At 45.1% G+C, this 23,114-nt stretch overlaps 2 protein-coding genes across 4 annotated transcripts; one reads left to right on the forward strand and one right to left on the reverse strand.

Annotated features, from left to right (window-relative positions):
* Nucleotides 1-825: 825 nt before the first annotated feature.
* c28h17orf97 (chromosome 28 C17orf97 homolog) lies at nt 826-7,266 on the reverse strand. Of its 2 annotated transcripts, none has more exons than XM_033045629.1 (2): nt 6,697-7,266; nt 826-1,710 (listed from the first exon to the last, which is right to left on the reverse strand). In XM_033045629.1, exons 1-2 carry the CDS (start codon nt 6,836-6,838, stop codon nt 1,256-1,258), a joined length of 597 nt encoding a protein of 198 aa, XP_032901520.1. In that variant the 5' UTR covers nt 6,839-7,266; the 3' UTR covers nt 826-1,255. The 2 variants fall into 2 exon arrangements, with proteins under 2 accessions (XP_032901520.1, XP_032901519.1); XM_033045628.1 differs by having other exon boundaries at nt 6,664-7,264.
* Nucleotides 7,267-7,766: 500 nt separating this feature from the next.
* exo5 (exonuclease 5) lies at nt 7,767-22,511 on the forward strand. Of its 2 annotated transcripts, none has more exons than XM_033045626.1 (6): nt 7,767-7,832; nt 10,146-10,233; nt 14,564-14,829; nt 17,319-17,423; nt 18,896-19,068; nt 20,699-22,511. In XM_033045626.1, the coding sequence occupies exons 1-6, from the start codon at nt 7,790-7,792 to the stop codon at nt 21,164-21,166; spliced, it is 1,143 nt and encodes a 380-aa protein (XP_032901517.1). In that variant the 5' UTR covers nt 7,767-7,789; the 3' UTR covers nt 21,167-22,511. The 2 variants fall into 2 exon arrangements, with proteins under 2 accessions (XP_032901517.1, XP_032901518.1); XM_033045627.1 differs by lacking the exon at nt 7,767-7,832 and adding an exon at nt 7,846-7,928 and having other exon boundaries at nt 20,699-21,188.
* The last annotated feature ends 603 nt before the right edge of the window (nt 22,512-23,114 follow it).

Raw genomic sequence — 23,114 nt, forward strand, 5'->3', positions numbered from 1 at the left:
TAGGGGCTAGTGGAATCAAGGGATATGGGGAGAAGGCAGGCACGGGTTATTGATTGGGGACGATCAGCCATGATCGCAATGAATGGCGGTGCTGGCTCAAAGGGCCGAATGGCTTCCTCCTGCACCTATTTTCTATGTTTCTATGTTTCTATTAAATTGAACGTGCCATTTAGGAGGAGAATCTAGTTCAAAGCACTGCAAATGGTTTATGGTCGTCAAAAGTGCTGGAGAAACTCAGCGGGTGCGGCAGCATCTATGGAGCGAAGAAACGTTGCCCATTTCCTTCGCTCCATAGATGCTGCCGCACCCGCTGAGTTTCTCCAGCACTTTTGTCTACCTTCAATTTTCCAGCATCTGCAGTTCCTTCTTAAACAAATGGTTTATGGATTGGCCATTCGGAGTTGTGTGGGGATAACTATGTGGCTTCACACCACCTTGGAGCAGTTACTCCCTGGCTTGATCACCTTGTTTGAGAGAAATTGCAGAGCTGATCTCATCTTCGACCAGTCACTAAACCTTAAGGGCTATTGCAAGAGCATACGGGAGGTATGTGGGAGCCTTTGACTGCTGATCCTGTGACCCGCATGTTGCAAATAAGCTGATCCTGTGCCTGCCAGTGAGAGGATCCATAACGTAAATGGATGAACATGAGAAGATGAGACTTTACTCCACCTTAAAATCAGATTATCACCATTTCACAAGTCTCTCGCTAAAGAACAGGACAATGGCAAGAGTCCTGGGGTGATCAATTACACACATCTGTTCAAATAGCTCAAGTTTGAATTAACAGGGAGGGCGGAAATAAAAATCTAACAGACAGCACTGGTTATTGCATTAAACGTTTTTACCCATTTTGTGCTGATAATTGGAATAAAAGCCCAGAGTGGCCACTTTAGAGGCACGGATCTTAATTTCTCCAAAAACGGAAACTCAATCAGCTTTAATCACTTTGTTTAAAATTACTTCAGCACTACAATACTCACATCCTATCCAGACTACTTCAAGCGTAAAAATGCCCATCAATTTTGAACCTGAAAAGGGAAATATAGAACAAGATGCTGCTCAGCCAAGTTGAACAGTGGTTGATCCAATTTAAGATCTTGGTCAAGTGTTTGTAAAAACCATCATGCGGGAATGTAATTATAAACCCAATTCACGTTAATATATATAGCTTTCTAACTGTGAGGAACAGTCGGAGATTGGAGGAGTACTACGTCTGACTCTGGCTGCATTAACTTCATTGCAACTTGGGACTTCAGGTTCTTTGGCCCATAAAGTAAGAGTTGGCGTGATCCTTTGAGGCTAGTTGCTGGTACATTTTGCTGGTGATGATGTATGGATTGTCCTTCTGAGACTGAGAGTTGGAGAAGTCCTTTTGGCAGAACTGGACCTCCTTGCGCGTGGTGTTCTGGGCCGCCAGGTATCTCAGCTGCCGGTTTAATTTGTAAAGTTTGATCCTTTCCTCTTCCGCCACGGGATCTTCCAGGACTCCATCCCAGCGCAGGGATTCGTTTACGGAGGTAGCGAGTTGGTCTATGGAGCAAATGGAGGATGCTTCGGCCTGATCTCCATCTCTGTCAGATTTATCACTGTTCTCCATCGGTTCTGCACAAGGCTTGGTACCCCCTTGACTAGTTGATTTCTCCATGCCCGGAGATGCTTTAGAAGCTTTAGAAGCATGGAGCTTGATACTTTTCCCTCGTTTATGAGCTGCAGAAACAGGAAATATTAGCTGCATGGCAGTGACCGATTAAAAAAAACTACAGTGGTTTGAAGAGTTTGATTTTCTGACATACATTATTAGAAGCAAGCTCAGTCCACAGTGGTAAGGAAGCACCAATTTGTTTCAGGGTGAAGGTTGACTAATATTAAAAGGATCAGGCTATTACAATAGCTCAGGGGTGGCACGGTGGCAGAGTTGCTACCTTGCAGTGCCAGAGACCCGGGTTCGATCCTGAACACAGGTGCTCTCTGTATGGAGTTTACCCTGTTAATGCGCGGGTTTTCTCCAGATGCTCCAGTTTCATCCCACATCCCAAAGACGTACAGGTTTGTAAGTTAATTGGCTTTGGTAAATAGTCCCTGGTGTGTAGGATAGAATCAGCCAATGGGTGTCATTGATCACTGGTGGCTGAAGGGCCTGTTTCTACGCTGTACCTCTAAACTAAGCTAAGTTCTGAACTTCCTGCAACAATTAGATTTGAATAATTGTTGTCATAGGTCAATTTTACTTGCAGGACATTTTATATTCTGAAAACCAAAACGGCATTAATGAAATCAGGCAATAGGTGCGTAGTGAGTCTATGGACGAATTTGCACATCCTATTACTCAAGAGGCACAGACGGAGTAGACAGCGAGAACCTTTTTTCCCCAGCAAGGAAAAATAGAGGGCATAGCTTTAAGGTGAAAGGGACAATGTTTAAAGTAGGTACACAAAATTGCTGGGGAAACTCAGCGGGTGCAGCAGCATCTATGGAGCGAAGGAAATAGGCGACGTTTCGGGCCGAAACCCTTCTTCAGACTTCAAGTTTAAAGTAGATGTGTGAGGCAAGTTTTTACACAGAGGGTGGTGAGTGCCTGGAATGCGCTGCTGGGGGGTTGTGGTTGAAACATACAATAGTGGCATTTGAGGCTTTTGGATAGGCATATGTATATGCGGGAATTGAGGGCTATGGGTTACATGCGGGGGAGATAAGTGTTGATCTTGGCATCAGGTTTACCGCAGATATTGTGGACGAAGAGCTGTGCTGTACTGTTCTATGTTCTAATTATTTATACTATTAAAGTCAGACACTTATAACAATGGGGGAATTTACAGGCGTGAAACTAATCATAGTGTTTTACAAGGCAAGGCAGGTGTTCCATCGTGTGCAAGAATATATACTTAAAAGGTAATAGTTTATAAAAAAGTAACTGAGATTGAACCTGCAATCACTTTTAGAGTTTAGAGTTTGTAGACACAGCATGGAAACAGGCCCTTCGGCCCACCGAGTCCACACCGACAATTGGTCACCCGTTCACACTAGTTCTATGTTATTGTGTTTAAGAAGGAACTGCAGATGCTGGAAAATCGAAGGTAGACTAAAATGCTGGAGAAACTCAGCGGGTGCAGCAGCATCTATGGAGCGAAGGAAATAGGCAACGTTTTGGGCCGAAACGTTGCCTATTTCCTTCGCTCCATAGATGCTGCTGCACCCGCTGAGTTTCTCCAGCATTTTAGTCTACCTAGTTCTATGTTATCCCACTTTCCCACTGGAGGCAATTTACAGCAACCAATTCATCTACAAATGTCTTTGGGAATTGGGAGGAAATCGGAGCACCTGGAGAAAACCCACATGGTCACAGGGAGAACATGCAAACTCCACACTGACAGCACCTGAGGTCAGGGTCGCATCCGGGTCTCTGACACTGTAATGCTGCGGTTCTACCACTGCTCCACCCTCCTGATTTTAGCAATTCAACCGCCAAATACAAAAAGCTTTTGATGTTGCATCAACTCTGTGAGCCTGCAAAGATCTGCATCATACCCAGATACCCGAGAATAGTTATTGCAGTTCCAGTCAAGACCGTTCTGTTACATTTTCTAATCATAGAGTGCCCTCTACTGGAATACATTTTGGCTCATCTAAAATAATCTGGCTGAATTGCATGATTAATGTCCTGTAGGCACATGGTACTGCAGGTGCTGGTTTCCAATCAAAGACACATAGTGCCAGATTAACTCAGTGGGTCAGGCATCTCTGAAGGACATGGATGGGTGACATTTTGTGCCAAGACCCTTCTGTAGTCTGGGGGGGGGGGGGGGGGGGGGGGGGGGAGAAAGTGGCACACGAGGTGGGTATGGGGCAAAGCATGACGAGTAGAAACAACAACTGCAAGTGCTGGATTATACTGAAATGAGACACACAGTGCTGGAGTAACTCAGTGGTTCAGGCAGCATCTCTGGTGGAAAAGTCTTAAGAAAGGATCCAGGTTTATTTGGCAGATGGACCAGACTGCCAAAGACCAGAGATGAAAAGGAGACAAAACGTGTCAGATAAGAAGAGAAGAGGGGATGGGAGATTGCAACCTTCACGTGGTCCGCCCTGTTTCAACAAATCAATCCGGCGTGCACAATCGAATAAGATCAAATAGAACAAGTTGTCCGACAACTTTAGGCTGTGCACGCCATGCGCAAGAAGAAGAAGAAGGAGAGAAGAGGTGTGAAATGTAAAGGCAGAGGGAGAGATAGAAGTGGAAGGGTTCAGACTGAAGAAGGGTCTCAACCCAAAATATCACCCATTCCTTCTATCCAGAGATGCTGCCTGTCCCGCTGAGTTACTCCGGCATTTTTGTGTCTATCTTCCTTTTTAGTTTAGTTTGGTTTAGAGAAACAGCGTGGAAACTTCACCCACCAAGTCCACGCCAACCAGCGATCACTTGTTCACTAATTCTAGCCAACACACTAGGGAAAATTTACAATTGTTACCAAATCCAATTAGCCTACAAACCTGAACGTCTTTGGAATGTGGGAGGAAACTGGAGCCCCCGGAAAACCCACGCGGTCACGGGGAGAACGTGCAAACTCCGTACAGTCAGCACCCGTAGCCAGAATCAAACCCGGGTCTCTGGTGCTGTAGAGCAGCAACTCTACCGCTGCTCCACCGTGCTGCGCCATTTTTGTTATTGTTATCTGCACTCAATAGGGAAAGTTTAGGATTATTCAGTAACACCCTAATATGTACATTTTCATTTAATTTCTAGCTCGTATACGCAAATATAACAGTGAAAAATAGAACCAACATGATCGCAACATTAAAGGTGTCCTATGCCAGTTAGGGATCCTGTTCTGTTTGTCATCTAAAAGGTCGAGGAACACTGCCTCAGGTTTCAGGTCACCGCGGGAGTGATCAAAAGCAAGAGGATGTATGCATTTGGTGGGAGAGGCAAGATGTAATACAAATCCAAGGGGTTCTTCACACAGATGGTGGTGGGCATATGGAACGAGCTGTCAGAGGAGGTTGAGGCAGGTACTATAAAGTTTTTGAAAGACACTTGGACATGTACATGGATAGGATTTGTTCAGAGGGAAGATAGACACAAAATGCTGGAGTAACTCATCAGGTCAAGCAGCATCTCTGGAGAAAAAGAATAGGTGACATTTCGGGTCGAGACCCTTCTTCATCTCGACCTGAAATGCCACCTATTCCTTTTCTCCAGAGATGCTGCCTGACCTGCTGAGTTACTCCAGCATTTTGTGTCTATCTTCGGTGTAAACCAGCATCTGCAGTTCCTTTCGACACATGATTTAGAGGGATATGGGCCAAACGTGGGCAAATGGAACCAGAATGGATGGGGGATCTGGGTCGGCATGGCTGTGTTGGGCAGAAAGGCCTGTTACCATGCTGTATGACTCTACGACTAGAGGAGTGAGACCAAAACCAAAACCGATCGCGAGTTATAGTGGGTAAATGACAAGGTGACAGCTTTTTAGGTGGAGGCCAGAAACACAAAAGCCTTGGCAGCAAAAGGCATAGTTGTGTGAATGAGTCATTAAATTTAGCAATGACTAAGAGGTGAGAACTAAAGCCTAGCAAGCATCAGGAGATTAAATGGCTGCTGGCAACTACAGAGTGAGCAATTTACAAGCAAAGGTTTCAAATTTAGAATCAAAGCATTGTTTATTGAGGAGCAAATGGGAGTCAGCCAGCACTAGGGTGAATGGGATCTGTTGCAAGTCAGTATGTGGCCAGCAGCATTTAGAAGGACCTGTGGGACCACTGCCATACCCCGGTAGCAGGCCCAGCTCGACTGCTGCGGAACTGGGAAACCCTGCCTCAGGAGGGAAGTCGTCGAGCCCGGCCCCTGCTCACCTCCGAGGACCAGAGAAGAAGATGGAGTTGGCGACGGTGGATGCGTAAACAAATGGCAGCCTCAAGGGCAGCTGCAGGAGGAGGCGCAAGTGCACAAAGGCTGAATGGTGGCTGGGTGAGGTGAGGGATGACCGGATGGAGGCGATGGCTGCAACGGGCTTTTATGGCCTGGACTTTGAAAATGGCACCAAACCTGGCCACTCTTGTATATTGGTATCAAGGGGCTATTTCTATACACTTTGTACTGAATCTGGGATTGTGCTTATTTTTTTAGTTTAGAGATACAGCGCGGAAACAGGCCCTTCGGCCCACCAAGTCTGTGCCGCCCAGCCATCTCCTTACACTAACACTATCCCACACTCTAGGGACAATTTACAATTTTACCATGCCAATTGACCTGTACGTCTTTGGAGTGTGGGAGGAATCCGGAGTTCCCAGAGAAAACCCAGGCAGGTCACGGGGAGAACGTACAAACTCCGTACAGACAGCACCCGTGGTCAGGATCGAACCCGGGTCTCTGGCGCTGTAAGGCACCAACTCTACCGCTGCGCCACCGTGCCGTCGTAGTATGTATGGTAATAATTTACTAAACTGTACGCAAAAGGAAAATTTCGGGGTACTTCAGTACACATGATAATAAAGAACCATTGAATCATGAACTTAGAGAAAGTAAAATAAAGAGAACACTCAGAAGAATATTAGCCATGGTAACAAAAAGCCTGGATTATAGTTTCAGCAGCAGGGTTGGAATGAATTGGAAAGGGGTGTTTGGGTGGGTTGATATCCCTAATCAAATATTATTTACCCTACCCATTACAATCTCATCTGAGGTTGATGGCGTACTTGAAGAATTTCTTCTTATTTTACAGGAATCCTTCTTTTCTTTCGCTCCCTTTTTCTTGACTTTCTTCTTTTCTGCTGAATCTCCCATCAGGTTGATGGACGACTTTACTTTGTATCTGCTGGCCAGCACACTGCCTTCCATCTTCAATACGCAACCTTTCACCCAGCCTGAAGCATCAGTTCATTTATATATATATATATATTTTTTGTTGTTGTTGAACTTTTACAAACGTCTGCTGGAGTTGAGGGTAAAGTGGAAAGTGCTTCCATGCACTATGGCTGGCTGTGGGAGTCTGGAAACAATGTTGACTGCTGACCTTTGATTTAAAACGTCTTTGATGATCCTGGGGTTGTTGTGTTCTTGGTGAGTTATTTTTTAATGCAATATAAATCTGGTTGGTCTGCTCCTAAATGCAGAGCAACTGGCCCCCAGACGGCAGACTAAGCAGCCAAACACGTGCTGGTTGCTATTTCATTCTCAGTTGGGTTATATTTTCCTTTTGTCCCTTCCTTCTGCGATCTTTACTCCTATCTCCCTGCAGCCCAGAGCAACAAGTGCATCTCCTCTCTCCACGCTGCCCCTGACGCGTTGCTATGGCGACGGCCGCATCACAGCCCCTCCTCCCAGCCGCGGCGCCTCCGCGCAGGGAATATAGTGCATCACAACAACGAGTAATAAATAGCATTAAAACACACGTTCAAACCTCAAGCGCGAACCCGAACGCGTATCATTCGATATCTGACACAACCAGGCCATCGGTATGTTGGTTATCTTGTTATTCTGTTGTATTTCCCCGCTGGGACTCACAGGTCAGGTATCGCTCCGCCAGAGCGCGTCGCCCTGTGCCGCTCCTCATCCGTCCGGCGGAAGATTTCATTCCCCCGCAGCCCTTTGGGCGGAGAAGGGGGGGTGGAATGAAGGAGGAGAGGTGGCAATACAGCAAGTCCGGTGCTAATACAGGAAGTCCGGTGCTAATACAAATAAAACAAGAAGCTATGCTCTGATTTTTGGACGCTTTGTTCTTGGAGGCGGAACTGTATTACGGGGCCAGCCGGAAGTGGTTGGGAGGGGGCCCCGGAAGTGGGTGCGGCGATGCGGCGGCGGGAGGTCGGTGCCGGCGGCGCCGCTTCACCCGGTGATGATTCCCCGTTAAACCACCGCGGCTGCTCGAGAGCTTGTAGTAATGGGCGCTGAATATAGTCCAGTTTACCTTATTGTCACTTGTACCGAGGTGCCATGAAAGTGTATGCAGAGTTTGGGCTTGAGAGAGACAGAGATCAGCCATGATTGAATGGCGGGACAGACACAACATGCTGGAGTAACTCAGCGGGACGGGCAGCATCTGTGGAGAGAAGGAATGGGGGACGTTCTTGTTACCTGCTCCCCAGTCAGTCTCAGAGACTATACATGATTATAATCACACAATGTGTTGTGAGGCAAATGAAACTTTTCACTACTCGTAATTTACTTAACTTTATTTGAGCTTTAAGCAACTTATTTCTTTAATACATAAACTCAGAAACGTCTGGCAAACATGGCTGATTCCGCAGGCCTTTCCCGCCCGAAATACTTCAGACAATCTGTAGGAAGGAACTGCGGATGTGAAGTTACTCCAGCGTTTTATATCACAGTGTAGAGATACAGGGTAAAGGGAATGACGGTTAGTGCGAGATAAAGTCTAGCAAAGTCCGATCAAAGATCGTCCGAGCGTCGCCAATGAGGTGGATGGGATAACAGCTGGGAGGAAACTGTCCCTGGATCTGGAGGTGTGTGTTTTCAAACTTCTGTACCTCTTGCCTGAGGGGAGAGGGGAGAAGAGGGAGTGGCCAGGGTGCGACTGGTCCTTGATCATGCTGATCAAAGATCCTATAGCGGAGCTATAAGATCTTTGAAGCTGATGACTTGGCTGAGGCAGTGTGAAGTGTAGATGAAGTCAATGGAAGTTGGTTTGTGTGATGGTCTGGGCTACGTCCACAATTTGCTGCAATTTCTTGCGATCTTGGATGGGGCTGTTCCCAAACCATGCTGTGATGCATCCTGATAAAATGCTTCCTCAGCACATCTGTAGAGGGTTGTTGGGGACATGCTGAACTTCCTAAGCTGCCTAAGGAAAAGTTCCTAAACTTTCTAATGACTTGCAATAAGGGCACTGAATATCAAGGCTTGCAATAAGGGACAGTTGAAAACATTGTACTTGATCGTATTTATGTATCTGATTGGATAGCACGCAAAACAAAGCTTTTCACTGTACCTCAGTACACATGACAATAATAAACCTAAATATTCAAGGTTTAAAGTATGGGACATTGAATGCATTCAAGGTTTAAAATAAGGGTTTCACAATGTTAAACAGCATTGAAACAGACTCTTTGACTCACCATGTCTAGTATCGTGTTCAGCTTTGGTCACCCTGCTATCGGAAAGATGTTGTTAAGCTGGAAAGAGCGCAGAGAAGATTTACCAGTATGTTGCCAGAACATGAGGGCTGAGCTAAAGGGAGAGGTTGGACAGGTTAAGGCTTTGTTCCTTGGTGTGTAAGAGGCTAAGGGGTGTGTAAAATAATGGGTGGAATAGATTAGGGTAGATGCACAGTCTTTTACCCAGAGTTGAAGAATCAAGACCAAGAAAACTTTGGTTTGTGAGAGTGGAAAGATTCAACAGGAACCTGAGAGAGAACATTTTCACACAGGCGATCTGGAACGAGCTGCCAGAGGGGTAGTTGAGGCAAGTACTAGAAATATTTAAAAGATATTTGCACAGGTTCACGGAGAGAAACGTTTTGGAGGAATATGGACTAAATGCTGACCAACATGCCCCATCTAAGCTAGTTCCACCTGCCCACGTTTGTTCGATATGCCTCCAAACCTTCAAACAAGCTTATTGAACTCTTGGAAATTAAGTTTTCAGTCTTAGGATAACCAACATTTAATTTGAATATATCGGTAGAGCTGCTGCCTCACAGTGCCAGAGATCAAGGTTTGATCCTGACTTCAGGTGTTGTCTGTGCAGAGTTTGTACGTTCTCCATGTGACCACGTGGGTTTTCTCCAGGTGCTCCGGTTTCTTCCCACATGACGTGCGGGTTTGTAAGTTAATTGGCCCTGTGTAAATGACCCTTAGTGTGCAGGGAATGAATGAGAAAGTGGGATAACATAGAACTGGGAGGTAGACAAAAACGCTGGAGAAACTTAGCGGGTGCGGCAGCATCTATGGAGCGAAGGAATTGGGCAACGTTTCGGGCCGAAACCCTTCTTCAGACTCGCAACGTTTCGGGCCGAAACCCTTCATCAAAATTCCTTCTGTAACATAGAACTGGTATGAACGGGTGATCGATGGTCAGTGTGGATTTGGTGGACCCAAGGGCCTGTTTCCTTGCTGTATCTCCAAGATTAAAGAAATATTTTCTGAAGTATATCTAATATATCTTTTGTCAAATTGCTGAATTCCAGGAAAGCCTGAGCGATGTGAAGGAGACGATGCCCACACCTTGTACAGATCGAGTGAGTCTGACCAGGGAACAGACACAGCTTCCTGCAGGTTAATTCAAGTATTGAATTTCAAGCGTCAAGAGTGTTTTATTGTCATATGTCCCAAAACGGAATAGTGGAATTCTTACTTTCAGCAACATATATATGTATCTATGTATGTATGTATGCATATATGTGTATATCTATATGCACATACATACATATACACACATACGCAACTATGCATATGCATACATTTGTGTATGTGTGTGTATATGTATTTTGTACATATTGGATATACACATATATGCATACATATATACATAGATACACATACATATAGTAAATGTCTGAAGGAACTGTAGATGCTGGTTTAAACTCAAGATGGACATACTAAGCTGGGTTAACAGCGGGACTGAGCAGCATTTCTGGAGAGAAGGAATGGGTGAACCTGAAGAAGGGTCTCAATCTGAAATGTATTTACACATACATATATATCTATATTACTAAAAGTCTGATCTTGATCGCTTTTGGCCCACTGTGGTGCGATTTCCGAGAGAACGCCGCCACCTACGGCCGTCATTTTTGGCCACCTCGCTCAGAACCCATGTCTGCCTTCCTGGACCAGAGGATTTTTCCCATCGATGAAAAATCAGAGAGATATTAATGTTTTTAAAGAAATTGCCATTCTCTCTGTTGCCCCTGCTGGAGGGAGGGGGAGGGACTATAAAACCAGGAAGTGGTGTGCCTCACTCAGTCTCTGCAAGATGGAGGAAGCCAGAGGGTCACGTCTCTCTGAGCTCTGAATAACACTGAACACATGTCTACTCAACTGCGAGTCCCCTTAATGTGGTTTGAAAATGAAAATATGGTTGGTTTGAAGTAAAAAGGCACTGCCTGCAAATGGTGGTTTGGGTGCTTTGGCTTGAAGTTGAAAGGCACTACTTACTGCAAATGGTGGTTTGGGTGCATTGGCTTGAAGTTGAAAGGCACTACTTACTGCAAATGTTGATTTGGGTGCTTTGGCTTCAAGTTGAAAGGCACTACTGCCTGCAAATGGTGGTTAGATGCTTTGGCTTGAAGTTGAAAGGCACTACTGCCTGCAAATGGTGGTTTGGGTGCTTTGGCTTGAAGTTAAAAGGCACTACTGCAAATGGTGGTTTGGATGCTTTGGCTTGAAGTTAAAAGGTACTACTGCAAATGCACTTACTTCCTGTTTGCACTGTATATTGATTTTAGATAAAACGCCACCACTTACGGCTGTGATTTTGGCCATCTTACTCAGTCCCCCTCCGTTCAGCAGGTGCAGAGAATTCTTTCCATCAATGAAAAATAAAAGTGTTATTAGCGTTTAAATTTTTTTGAGAATCTCTCTCCTGTCAATCACGCCATGAAGGCCACACCTTTTCCAGGGGGAGGGGTTATAAAACCCAGAAGTGTGGGTGTGGCTCAGTCTCTGCATGATGGGGGAGGGAGAGGTCACAACTCTGTCTGAGCTGTGAATCAACTGAACACACTGAATGTCTACTGAACTGTGAGTTTGGTGTTTTGTGTGGTTTTATGGTGGTTTCACCCTGCATGAAATGGTATGAAGTTGAATTTGGTGGCCTTGCACCCTGCTTGAAATGGAATGAAACTGCACTTGAATTTTGCGGCCTTGCACCCTGCTTGAAGAGGTATGAAACTGCATGAATCTGGTGGCCTTGCACCCTGCTGAAAGTAGTATGAAACTGCACTTGAATTTGGTGGCCTTGGATCCAGCTTGAAGTGGTATGAAACTGCACTTGAATTTGGTGGCCTTGCACTCTGCTTGAAGTGGTATGAAACTGCACTTGAATTCGGTGGCCTTGCACCCTGCTTGAAGTGGTAGGAAACTGCACTTGAATTCGGTGGCCTTGCACCCTGCTTGAAGTGGTAGGAAACTGCACTTGAATTTGGTAGCCTTGCACCCTGCTCAAAGTGGTAAGAAACTGCATTTGAATTTGGTGGCCTTGCACCCTGCCTGAAATGGTAGAAAAATGGATTTGAATTTGGTGGCCTTGCACCCTGCTTGAAATGGAATTTCAAGGAATAGCCATGAGTCAACTGCCAGCCCACCAGCCGTGAGTGAGCTGCCAGCAGATCAGGCTTGAGGGACTGAGCTGCCACCCCAAGAACCCATACCAGCGCTCCAGAAAGCCCCCCCCACTGGCCACCAATATTGGAATTGGTGGAGAGGTGGAATATTGCGTCGGGAGACCAGCCCTCCCGTGTGGCCAGGGTGATGTGGGTCTCGGATGATGTTGGCTGTTTTTTTGAGGCAGCGACTTGTAGATCCCTTCGATGGTGGGGAGGTCAGTACCTGTGATAGTAATTTAATTGACATAATAGCTTAAGTATTGCAGTCCATGGGTGAGAACAGTGCCCACCAGTGACATAGGGAGAGCCTACCTACAAAATAAATTAATGGATGTCCTGCTGTGCATTTCCGCTTTTCCTGTGAGATGTTGCCTGGCAAATAACTGACGGTCATACACTCTCCAAACTTTCTGTTTTAATGCCTAGACTGCAGTTGTGTCGTAGAGTCCTAGGGTCTTACAGCACGGAGACGGGCCCTTCAGCCAAACTCACCCATGTCAACCAAAATGCCCCATCTCTGCCAGTCCCACCTGCTCCTGTGCTGTACTGTTATATAGTCATACAGCACGGAAACTGGTCCTTCGGCCCCACCTGCCCATGGCGGCCAAGATGCCCCACCTGCACTAGTCCCCCCCCCCCCCCAGTTTGTATTTGGCCCATATTCCTCTAAACCTTTCCTATCCAGGTACTTGTCCAAATGTATTTTAAATGTTATAGTACCTGTCTCAACTACCCCCTTTGGCAGCTTGTTCCACATCCACCATGTATGTGAAAGTTGACCCTCAGATTCCTATTACATTTTGCCCCTCTCACCTAAACCTATGTCCTCTAGCTCTTCATTCTCCGACTCTGGTCGTCCCCTGAAAACTTCTCACAGCCAACAAACAAAAAAAATGGGAAAGATCCCGGCTTGTTTAAAATTATCATTTTGCATTTTTAATTTATGTCATTATCAATTTTTTAAAATTAATTAATATAATAGTTTATTATGTATTAAAATACATATTTTGCTATTAGGTATTATTAAAATATATATTATTAAAAAATATATAAATTAAATATTTTGTATATTTCACAAGAGGGCAAAGATTAGGGCAAAAATATGGAACCTGAAACATATACTTAAAAAAGGATTACTTTGGAATTGAACCACTCACCTGCACACAAAATTAGTTTGTCAGATAGTCAGGAATGTGTCACAGAGGTCAGTGAGTGCAAGAACTCGGTTAAATGCTATTAGTCAAGACATAGGAATTTTACAGCAAGAATATAGTGTGATCAATGATTCTGTATTGATTGCTTTGGTGAAGATTGCACCTTGCGGGGAGGAAGGGAATCACTGACTGATACCACTGGATGGGGGCATTTTAACAGCTTATTTATCGAATCGAAACTGATCTTCAGGAGTGTTGACAGTTCTTCACTTTGTTCAGGTACTGCATTGAGAAGTAAATTTTAGTTTAGTTTAGAGATACAGCGTGGAAACAGGGCCTTTGGCCCAACGAGTCCATGCTGACCAGCTATCACCGGTACACAATCCTGTACACTACCACCTGTTCAATCCTGCACACCGGGGACAATTTAAAGAAGCCACCAAACCTGCATGTGTTTGGAATGTGGGAGGAAACCGGAGCACCTGGAGATAACCCACACAGTCACAGGGAGAATGTACAAACTGCACGATTGCACATCGGTAGAGTTGCTGCCTTCCAGCGCCAGAGACCCCAGGATTTATCCTGAGTTTGGACGTTCTCCCTGTGTCTACGTGGGTTTTCTCCGGGTGCTCCGGTTTCCCCCACACTCCTAAGAAATACAGGTTTGTAGGTTTATTGGCTTTGATAAAAATTGTAAATTGTCCCGATTGTGTAGGATAGTGCTAGTTTAAGGGCTGGCGTAGACTCGATGGGCCGAAGGGCCTGTTTCTGCGCTCTAAACTAAACTAAACTCCGTACAGAAAACAGCCATAGTCAAGGTAGACAAAAGTGCTGGAGAAACTCAGCGTGTGCAGCAGCATCTATGGAGTGAAGGAAATAGGCAACGTTTCGGCCCGAAACGTTGCCTATTTCCTTCGCTCCATAGATGCTGCTGCACCCGCTGAGTTTCTCCAGCACTTTTGTCTACCTTTGATTTTCCAGCATCTGCAGTTCCTTCTTAAACAGCCATAGTCAAGGATTTAATCAGGGTCTTTGGCTCTGTAAGGCATCAACTCTACTGCAGTGCAAGTCTGCCGCACTATGCAGAAAATTAAATCTTGCTTTAAAATATTGTACTTTCACCCACAGTGAGCATCAGCAATCTCCCAGCCAGTTGTCGATGTCGGGGAGTGGAGGTGATCCACAGTGTGAGGGCAACAGCAACAAAAGGAGAAGGCAGGACAATGGGACTCCGCTGGAGCGCTTTGATCGGAAGCACTTGAGCGTCACAGACCTGAGTCGCCAGGCTTGGTGCGAGCAGCAGGTGGTTTACGGGCTGGAGCTGCCGCACATTCTGCAGCTACGTGACGATGCACCAGTCGTGAAGGCTGGCAGCAGCATCCATCTGGCAAGAGGTACTCTTATCAGGCTCCATGAAAGGGGCTCCACTATTCTGCACTAAAGTACAGGTACACCACCAGTTTTCCGGCACCCTTGGTTCCAGTGCCTTGCCGCTTTATCTGTTTTGCTGGACCACCATAATAAATAAATAATAAATAAATGAAATAAATCAATCAATCAATCAATCAACCTTTATTGTCATCTTGCAAAGCAATAAGTTGTACAGTGCAAAATGAAAAGACGTTTCCCAGGGAATACCGGAGCATCGCACATAAAACTTAAACATTTCACACATAATAAAACCAATAAAAACAATCCAGTCCCTGATGAAACAGTACAAATAGTTAAAAAGTGCAAGTAAAACAGCAACATTAAAATACAGTAAAAAAGCCATAAAATGTCCCGGGCAGCTGATTTAAGTGGCCAGTGCCAGACTTATTAAATTGTCAGTGCAAAGAAGCAGAATCAGGTGGAGTGATTCTGAATAATCATTCATAATACGGGTTGTTGTCCCCGCTCCACATGTTGTTTTATCCAGAGAATGGGAAGAGGGGAGACGCGAGAGCAAGGTCACTGGCACATTAGTAAATGCTCACAGCAAACCGAGCTCGGCTACTGTTCAGGGGCTGCTTGGCTGTGCTCTCCGTCTATCCTCTAGCCAGGCCTGCTCACAGTGTTATAGGAACGATGTTTGTTAAGCTGGAAAGGGTGCGGAGAAGATTTACGAGGATGTTGCCAGGACTCGAGGGCCTGAGCTACAGGGAGAGGTTGAGCATACTCAGACTCTATTCCACAGAGCGCAGGAGGATGAGGGGTGATCTTGTAGAGATGTTTAAAATCATGAGGTGAAGAAATTAGGGTGAATGCACAATTTGGAATTACCAGCACCAGCCTGCTCCAATATGGACTCGAGGACCTGAGATATAGGGAGAGGTTGGGCACGTTAGCACTCTATTCCTTGGAGCGCATGAGGATGAGGGGTGATCTAATAGAGGTGAACAAAATCATGAGAGGAATAGACCACAGATTCTCTTGCCCAGAGTAAGGGAATCGAGAACCAAAGGACATAGGTTTAAGGTGAGGGGGGAAAGGAACCTGAGCGGTAACCTTTCCACACAGAGGGTGGTGGGTGTATGGAACGAGCTGCCGGAGCAGGTAGTTAAGGCAGGTACTATCGCAATGTTTAAGAAACAATTAGACAGGTACACGGATAGGGCAGGTTTAGAGGGATATGGGCCATACGCAGGCAGGTGGGACTAGTGTAGATGGGACATGTTGATCGGTGTGGGCAAGTTGGGCTGAAGGGCCTGTTGCCACGCTGTATGGCTCTATGGCTTATGACTTGATCTCGAGTCAGGCAACACGCAGCCCTGAGGCTCGTATATGCTCCCAATCAGATTTTTTAAATGAAAAAAAGGGATCCTTGGGTCGCAATGGATAGATCCCTTTCACATGGGGATGATGGAGTCGCTCATGTATACTGAAGTTGTGAAGGTAGACGAAAATGCTGGAGAAACTCAGCGGGTGAGGCAGCATCTATGGAGAGAATAGGCAACATTTAGGGTCGAGACCAAGGGGCCCTTCAGCCCAACTTGTCCATGCCAACCAAGATGCCCCATCCACAGTAGTCCCACCTGCCTGTGTTTGGTCCATATATCTCTCTAAACCTTTCCTACCCATATACCTGTCCAAATGTATTTTAAATGTTGCAATACTACCTACCTCGACCACGTCTGGCTGCTCGTTCCATACACCCATCACTGAAACATACCTCTCGGGTCCCTATGAACTATTTTCCCACTCACCTAGGTCCTATGTATGAATTGCTGAATTTGCTGAAGATGCAATGATAGGAGGGAAAGTAAGTTGTGAAGATGCTATTATGAGACACTAAAGAAATGTTAGATAATTGAACAAAGATTGAACAAAGATTTGGCAAATGGAGTAAATTGTGGGAAAATGTGAAATTGTCTATTTTGGCAGGAAGAAATAAGAGAGCATATTCACAAGTCAAAGAAGCAGAATTAGGCCATTCGGTCCATCGAGTCTGCCATTCAATCATGGCTAATCGATCTTTCCTTCTGAACCTAATTTCCTGCCTTCTCCCCGCGCCATTACTACTCACGAATCATTCAACCTCTGTTTTAAAAATACCCGATGATTTGGCCTCTGCAGACGTCTGTGGCAATGAATTCCACAGATTCAGCACATTCTGACTAAAGAAACTCCTCATCTTCTTTCTAAGTCTGGTGTAGGGCCAGATAAGGACCATCACTTATCTACCTGCACATAACGTATATCCCTCTTGTGTATGAACGAGTGTGAACAGGTGATCGATGGTCGGCATGGACTTGGTGGGCCAAAAGTCCTGTTTCCATTCTGTATCTATAAATGAAACTTTCTGTCCATCTTGATTTGTATGTGTTTTACATTATGCTATATATTAGTGTTTTATTTAAAGGATTGTGTTAAAAATGTTAAATTTCTCTTTGGTTTGCTCTAGAGTTGGAGATTCAGGACATCGTCCCAATAAACATAGAGAGCCGAGAAGATAGTTGGGCTGTTAAACTTCTTAATTTTCTCTCGATGATACAGTTCTTGCAGGCAGGTAGGTCAAAGATATCAACTGATTGTTGCAAAGCCGACACATCAAAGTAGGGAAGTTGTATTTGGCAACATTTTGGTTCAATCCTGACCTCGGGTGCTGTCTGTTTGAAGTTTGCACATTCTTTGTGTGACTACGTGGGTTTCCTCCGGATTCTCTGGTTTCTTCCCTCATCCGAAAGTCGTGTAGTTTGTCAAGAGTGTTTTATTGTCATATGTCCCGGACGGGACAATGAAATTCTTACTTGTTGCAGCACTACAGAATATGTGAATATGTAAACAAATATAGTGCAATAATAATAGCCTTTTGCAGTTCAGAACTCAGAGCTTATTCGTTGTTGTGTTTAATAGCCTGATGGCTGTGGGGAAGAAGCTGTTCCTGCACCTGGACGTTACAGTTTTCAGGCTCCTGTACCTTCTTCCTGATGGCAACGGTGAGATGAGTGCGTGGCCAGGATGGTGTGGGTCTTTGATGATTTGGCTGCCTTTTTGAGGCAGGTTAATAGCGTTCTTTCTGTTTTAAGACATTGCTTTGCTGGCCTCTGTAGGGTGCGGATGGCCTGTTTACACCATTTCTGGGCGGCACAGTGGTGCAGCTGATAGAGCTGCTGACTCATGGCACGAGATACCCTGTTCGATTCTGACCTCGGCTGCTGTCTGTGTGGAGTTTGTACATTCCGGTTTTCTCCCACATCCCAAAGGCGTACAGGTTTGTCGGTTTATTGACTTCAGTAAAAATTATAAATTGTACCAAGTAGGTAGGATAGTCTTCTTCTTGCGAATGGTGTGTACAGCCTAAAGTACACGTCGGGTTGATTGCATTCGTCAAAACAGGGTGGACCACGTGAAGGTTGCAATCTCCTACCCTTGTAGGATAGTGCTAGTTTGCGGGTGTGATCGCTGGTTGGCACGGACTCGATGGGCCAAATGGCCTGTTTCCTCGCTGTATCTCTAAAGTTGAAAACTAGTGTGAACCGGCAATCGATGGTCGGCGTAGATTCGGCGGGCCGAAGGGCCTATTTCCACACTGTATCTCTAAAGTTAATCTTAAGAAAGGAGATGAGGAATTTCTTTAGTCAGAGGGTGGTGAATTTGTGGAATTCATTGCCACGGAAGGCTGTGGAGGCCATCAATGAATATTATTAAGACGGAGATTGCCAGATTCTTGATTAGTACAGATGTGGAGGGACGGCAGGAGAATGGGGTTAATGGGGAAAGATAGATCAGCCATGATAGAATGACGAAGTAGACTTGAAGACTTGATGGACCGAATGGCCTAACGCTGCTCCTATAACTAATGAACAACTGGTAATTGATGGTCGGCATGGATTCGGTGGGCTGGTTTTATAATCCCAGCTGAGAATTGACAAATTCTAGCTGAAAACCAGTTGGATTAGACTGTGAGACCCACTGCACAGAAATCTTTAGCTGATAACCAGATGAGCCAATGTCATGATTTGGTTGTGTGTTCTTCAGGAGAGCGCGTACGAGAGCTGCCCGTGTTTGGAGAAGTGGAGGGGATTTTGCTGGTGGGTGTGATTGACGAGCTGTGCTACAGTCCCAGTGGTGAGCTGGAACTGCGCGAACTGAAAACCCGTGCCCAGCCGACATTCCCCAGTGCTGCCCAAAGGAAGAGCCACCACTTACAAGTAAGTAAGTCGGGCGAGAATCATTCGAAACACATTCATTTTACACCGACGTATAGCTCACAAGCTTACAGAGTACAATTAGGCCATTCGGCCCATCGCGTCTATTCCACCATTGGCTGATCTCTGCCTACAAATCCAATTTTCCTGCCTTCTCCCCATAGCCCTTAACACCTGTTCTAATCAAGAATTTGTCTATCTCTGCCTTGAAAATATCCACTGACATGCCCTCCACAGCTCTCTGTGGCAATGAGTTCCACAGATTAACTATCTTCTGACTAAAGAAGTTCCTCCTCACCTCCTTTCTAAACGAGCGTCCTTTAATTCTGAGGCTATGACTGGTCCTAGACTCTCCTACCAGTGGAAACGTCCTTTCCACATCCACTTTATCTATTCCTTTCATTATTCTGTAGGTTTCAATGAGGTTCCCCCTCATTCCTCTAAACTCCAGTGAATATAAGCCCATTAGGTTAACTTAGAGCAAGTGTGGGCGGGCGATTGATGGTCGGCGTGGACTCGGTGGGCCGAAGGAACGTTTCCATGCTGTACCTTTCAATTATTTCATGATCCCAGCTAAAAAATTGACTAATACTGACTGAAAATTGCCTCCTGTGTGTAGGAAGTGGATGGGAAAGTGAGAAGACATGAAGAAGTGTGAGCGGCTGATCGATGGTCAGCGCAGACTCGGTGGGCCAAAGGCCTGTTTCCCTGCTCTATCTCTAAAAAAATGTTTAGAACAAAACAAATGGTCCTCCCCAGACTCCTTTGGGTCGGCTTACCCACGTGCATGTTGTGGGTTAGATTTTGCGCCATCTTATAGTAGAGTCAAGTTCATGAGCACTAACATGGAGCTTTCGTGAGTCAGAGTAAATTCCAAGTGCATGCTGTGTGGCTTCTTTATCAGTCCCCTCTCCCCTGGGTCAGAATGTTTTTGGTTCAAGACCCATCAGGTCTTAAATGCACAACTGCAGCGCCGTGATACACTGATATCCCCAAATCAACAAAATCTCCTGTTAATTGTTTAGTTATAACTTATCTTTTACTCTCACAGAAAGTGACAAAAGAGTGATAAGATGTCTTGGCACTTGATTTTGCAACTGAAAGAAGAATCTGTATGTTGCTGAGATTTGTTTCCATGTTTCTTTACCACGGAACTAGGGACCCTAGTATGTTATCTGGCTTATAAACAGATATTGTCTCTGTGGTACACAGAAAGGGTAGGGTAGTTTAGTTTAGCGATACAGCATGGAAACAGGATGTTCGGCCCACTGAGTCCGCGCCGACCATCGCTCACCCATTCACACTAGCTGTATGTAGAAACAAGGATGCAGTTCTATGTTGTCCCGTATCCTCATTCACTCCCTACAAGCTAGGGAAACTTACAGAGGGCCAATTAACCGACAAACCAGCAAATCTTTGGGATGTAGGAGGAAACCGGAGCACCCATGCGGTCATGGAGAATGTGCAAACTCCACACTGGCAACACCCGAGGTCAGGATCGAGTCCGGGTCCCTGATACTGTGAGACAGCAGCTCTACCAGCTGCGCTACTGTGCACCCTTAAGAGGCTTTAATTTGTGTATGGCTTTAACGATAGCTTTCCTCTAATAAAACCAAATTCCTTTGATTGTCAGGTCAGTGTGTACAAGCTTCTGTTTGAGGCTTTGGTCAAAGGCCAGCTGAAGAAAGACACAATCGTTCAACATCTTCAGTTACAAACAGAGCGGAGCTTTGGTTCGGAGGTCATGCTGCACGCTAAGAAGATGGGCCTGTTTGTAAACACATTTGGTGAACTCTTGGATTTGATATTTTTGAACCTGATGTACATTGAGATCCCCACCATTGACGTTCTGAAGATCGAGTACTGCTACCAAGCCGATGCCTCTGTGATCGGGACGGAAGTGGTGCGCTTTGAGGAGAAGCAGGTTGTAAAGGAGCTGAAACATTACTGCTCCTTCTGGAAGGGCCAGCGGGAGGCCCAGGGGGTGGATATTGAGGAGGCCTGGAAATGCCGATCGTGCGACTTTGCAGACATCTGTCAATGGAGAGAGAAGAAAGCCGAAGAAGCTGTCGAGAGGAATCGAGCAAATCACAGAAAATGATCATAATTTAGTTTAGACCTACAGGCCCTTTGGCCCACCGAGTCCGCATCCACCCGCGATCCCCGCACACTAGTACTATCATACATTGCGGACTATTTACACTTATACCATGCCAATTAACCTACAAATCTTGCGTAAGGAACTGCAGATGCTGGTTTAAAACGAAGGTAGACACAAAATGCTGGAGTAACTCAGCGGGTCAGGCAGCATCTCTGGAGAGAAGGCATGGATGATGTTTCGGGTCTGAAGAAGGGTCTCGACCCGAAGGTCAATGATGGACCTCTACTAGATATTTTTGTGATGATTTATCGTTGATGTGGAAACGAAAATAACTTGTTTTGTGACACATTTCATAACCAGAGGTTGTTCCAAAGGACTTTGGTCAATTAAATTCTGTTAAAAGATGTTAACTGCACTTATTATTGTGTTGTGAAACACATTTTATATTTAACTGATTGTAAGTTGTGATCCAACCGATGCATTTAGACAAAGTGTACCTGTTTCCTTAAAAAGCTTTCGGGACATGAGTTGCACGGTGGCACACCGGTATTGCCTTACAGCGCCAGACACCCGGGTTAGTTCCTGACTATGGGTGCTTGTCCCTACGAAGTTTGTACATTCTCCCCGTGACCTGCATGGGTTTTCTCCAAGATATTTGGTTTCCTCCCACTCTCCAAAGAACGTACAGGTTTGTAGGTTAATTGGCTTTGTATCAACGTAAAAAAAAATTTCCCTTGTGTGTGAAGGGTAGTGTTAATGTGCGGGTATCGCTGGTCTGTGCAGACTCTGTGGGCCGATGGGCCTGTTTCTGCGCTGTATCTCTAAACTAAACAATGCATTCCAGATTTCAACCACCGTCTAATTAAAAGGTCCACTCCAAATCTTATCATTACCTGGGTGTAGATGCAGTTGCTGAGGTGAAAAGTTTCTCATTATTTACTATATCGATGCCTCATATACATCTGGATGGAGTTATAAAACGTATCTCTGTCTAGAATTCCAATTGAGACTGTCTTATCGGAATGGGAGGAAGCATTTCACATGAAATCTAAGAATTGGCCTGCCAGTATCCCAGTGATTCATTTCAATGTCTTTGCCTTGTTGAAAAATAAGCTGCTGTTGATGTTACATATTATTATTATCATGTCTATAAGCTCCAAACGTTTGTACATTGTCCAGAACTACTAATAGCATTTATTGAGCTTCAAATATTTATTACACTGAAAAAATGCTCATTACTTTTTTAAACCTCAAACAACATTTGCTGACGTTATTGTGTTTTGTATCTATTTCTCTATTGGGTTCAATAAACAAACATAATAAAAAACACGAGTTTGTATAAAAATCAATATTTTTTCTCTGAAAGTGCGGACAAATGTGCTTGCGATGTTTCCATTGATGTGTTGTATGTCAAGATGTTTTTATATCCTTTTGGTAATAATTCCTTGGGAGTCAGCTGCAGTTTTACCAGTATTAACCAGTATTAACATGGAAGGTAAGGTACACAAAATTGCTGGGGAAACTCAGCGGGTGCAGCAGCATCTATGGAGCGAAGGAAATAGGCGACGTTTCGGGCCGAAACCCTTCTTCAGACTCCAGCTCCAGCTTTAACATGGAAGGTATATTTGTTTATAGTTCAGCTTCAGTTTAGTTCAGTTTAGTTTTTTGTCACGTGTACCGAGGTACAGTGAAAAACTGTAGTTGCGTGCTAACCAGCCAGCAGGAAGGCAATATATGATTACAATCAATGCATTTACAGTGTATGGATACATGATAAGGGGATAAAGTTTACTGCAAGGTAAAGCCAGCAAAGTCCAATAAAGGATAGTCCGAGGGTCACCAAAGAGGTAGCTAATAGTTATAGAAACAAGGCAATGCAGAGATTGGTTTACAAAAGAAGACAGAGTGCTGGAGTAACTCTGCGGGTCAGACAGCAACTCAGGAGAAC

Source organism: Amblyraja radiata, chromosome 28 (assembly GCF_010909765.2).
Source record: "Amblyraja radiata isolate CabotCenter1 chromosome 28, sAmbRad1.1.pri, whole genome shotgun sequence".
NCBI classification, from domain to species: domain Eukaryota; kingdom Metazoa; phylum Chordata; class Chondrichthyes; order Rajiformes; family Rajidae; genus Amblyraja; species Amblyraja radiata.

Bases quoted from the DNA above. Each gene is read 5' to 3' on its own strand.
- c28h17orf97 (XM_033045628.1), bottom strand. From the start codon at position 6,838: ATGGAAGGCAGTGTGCTGGCCAGCAGATACAAAGTAAAGTCGTCCATC. The intron at 1,711-6,663 runs GTAGGGTAAATA...CTGTTTCTGCAG, and splicing joins CTCAGATGAGATTGTAATGG to CTCATAAACGAGGGAAAAGT.
- exo5 (XM_033045626.1), top strand. From the start codon at position 7,790: ATGCGGCGGCGGGAGGTCGGTGCCGGCGGCGCCGCTTCACCCG. The intron at 14,830-17,318 runs GTACTCTTATCA...GGTTTGCTCTAG, and splicing joins CAGCATCCATCTGGCAAGAG to AGTTGGAGATTCAGGACATC. The intron at 19,069-20,698 runs GTAAGTAAGTCG...TTTGATTGTCAG, and splicing joins GGAAGAGCCACCACTTACAA to GTCAGTGTGTACAAGCTTCT.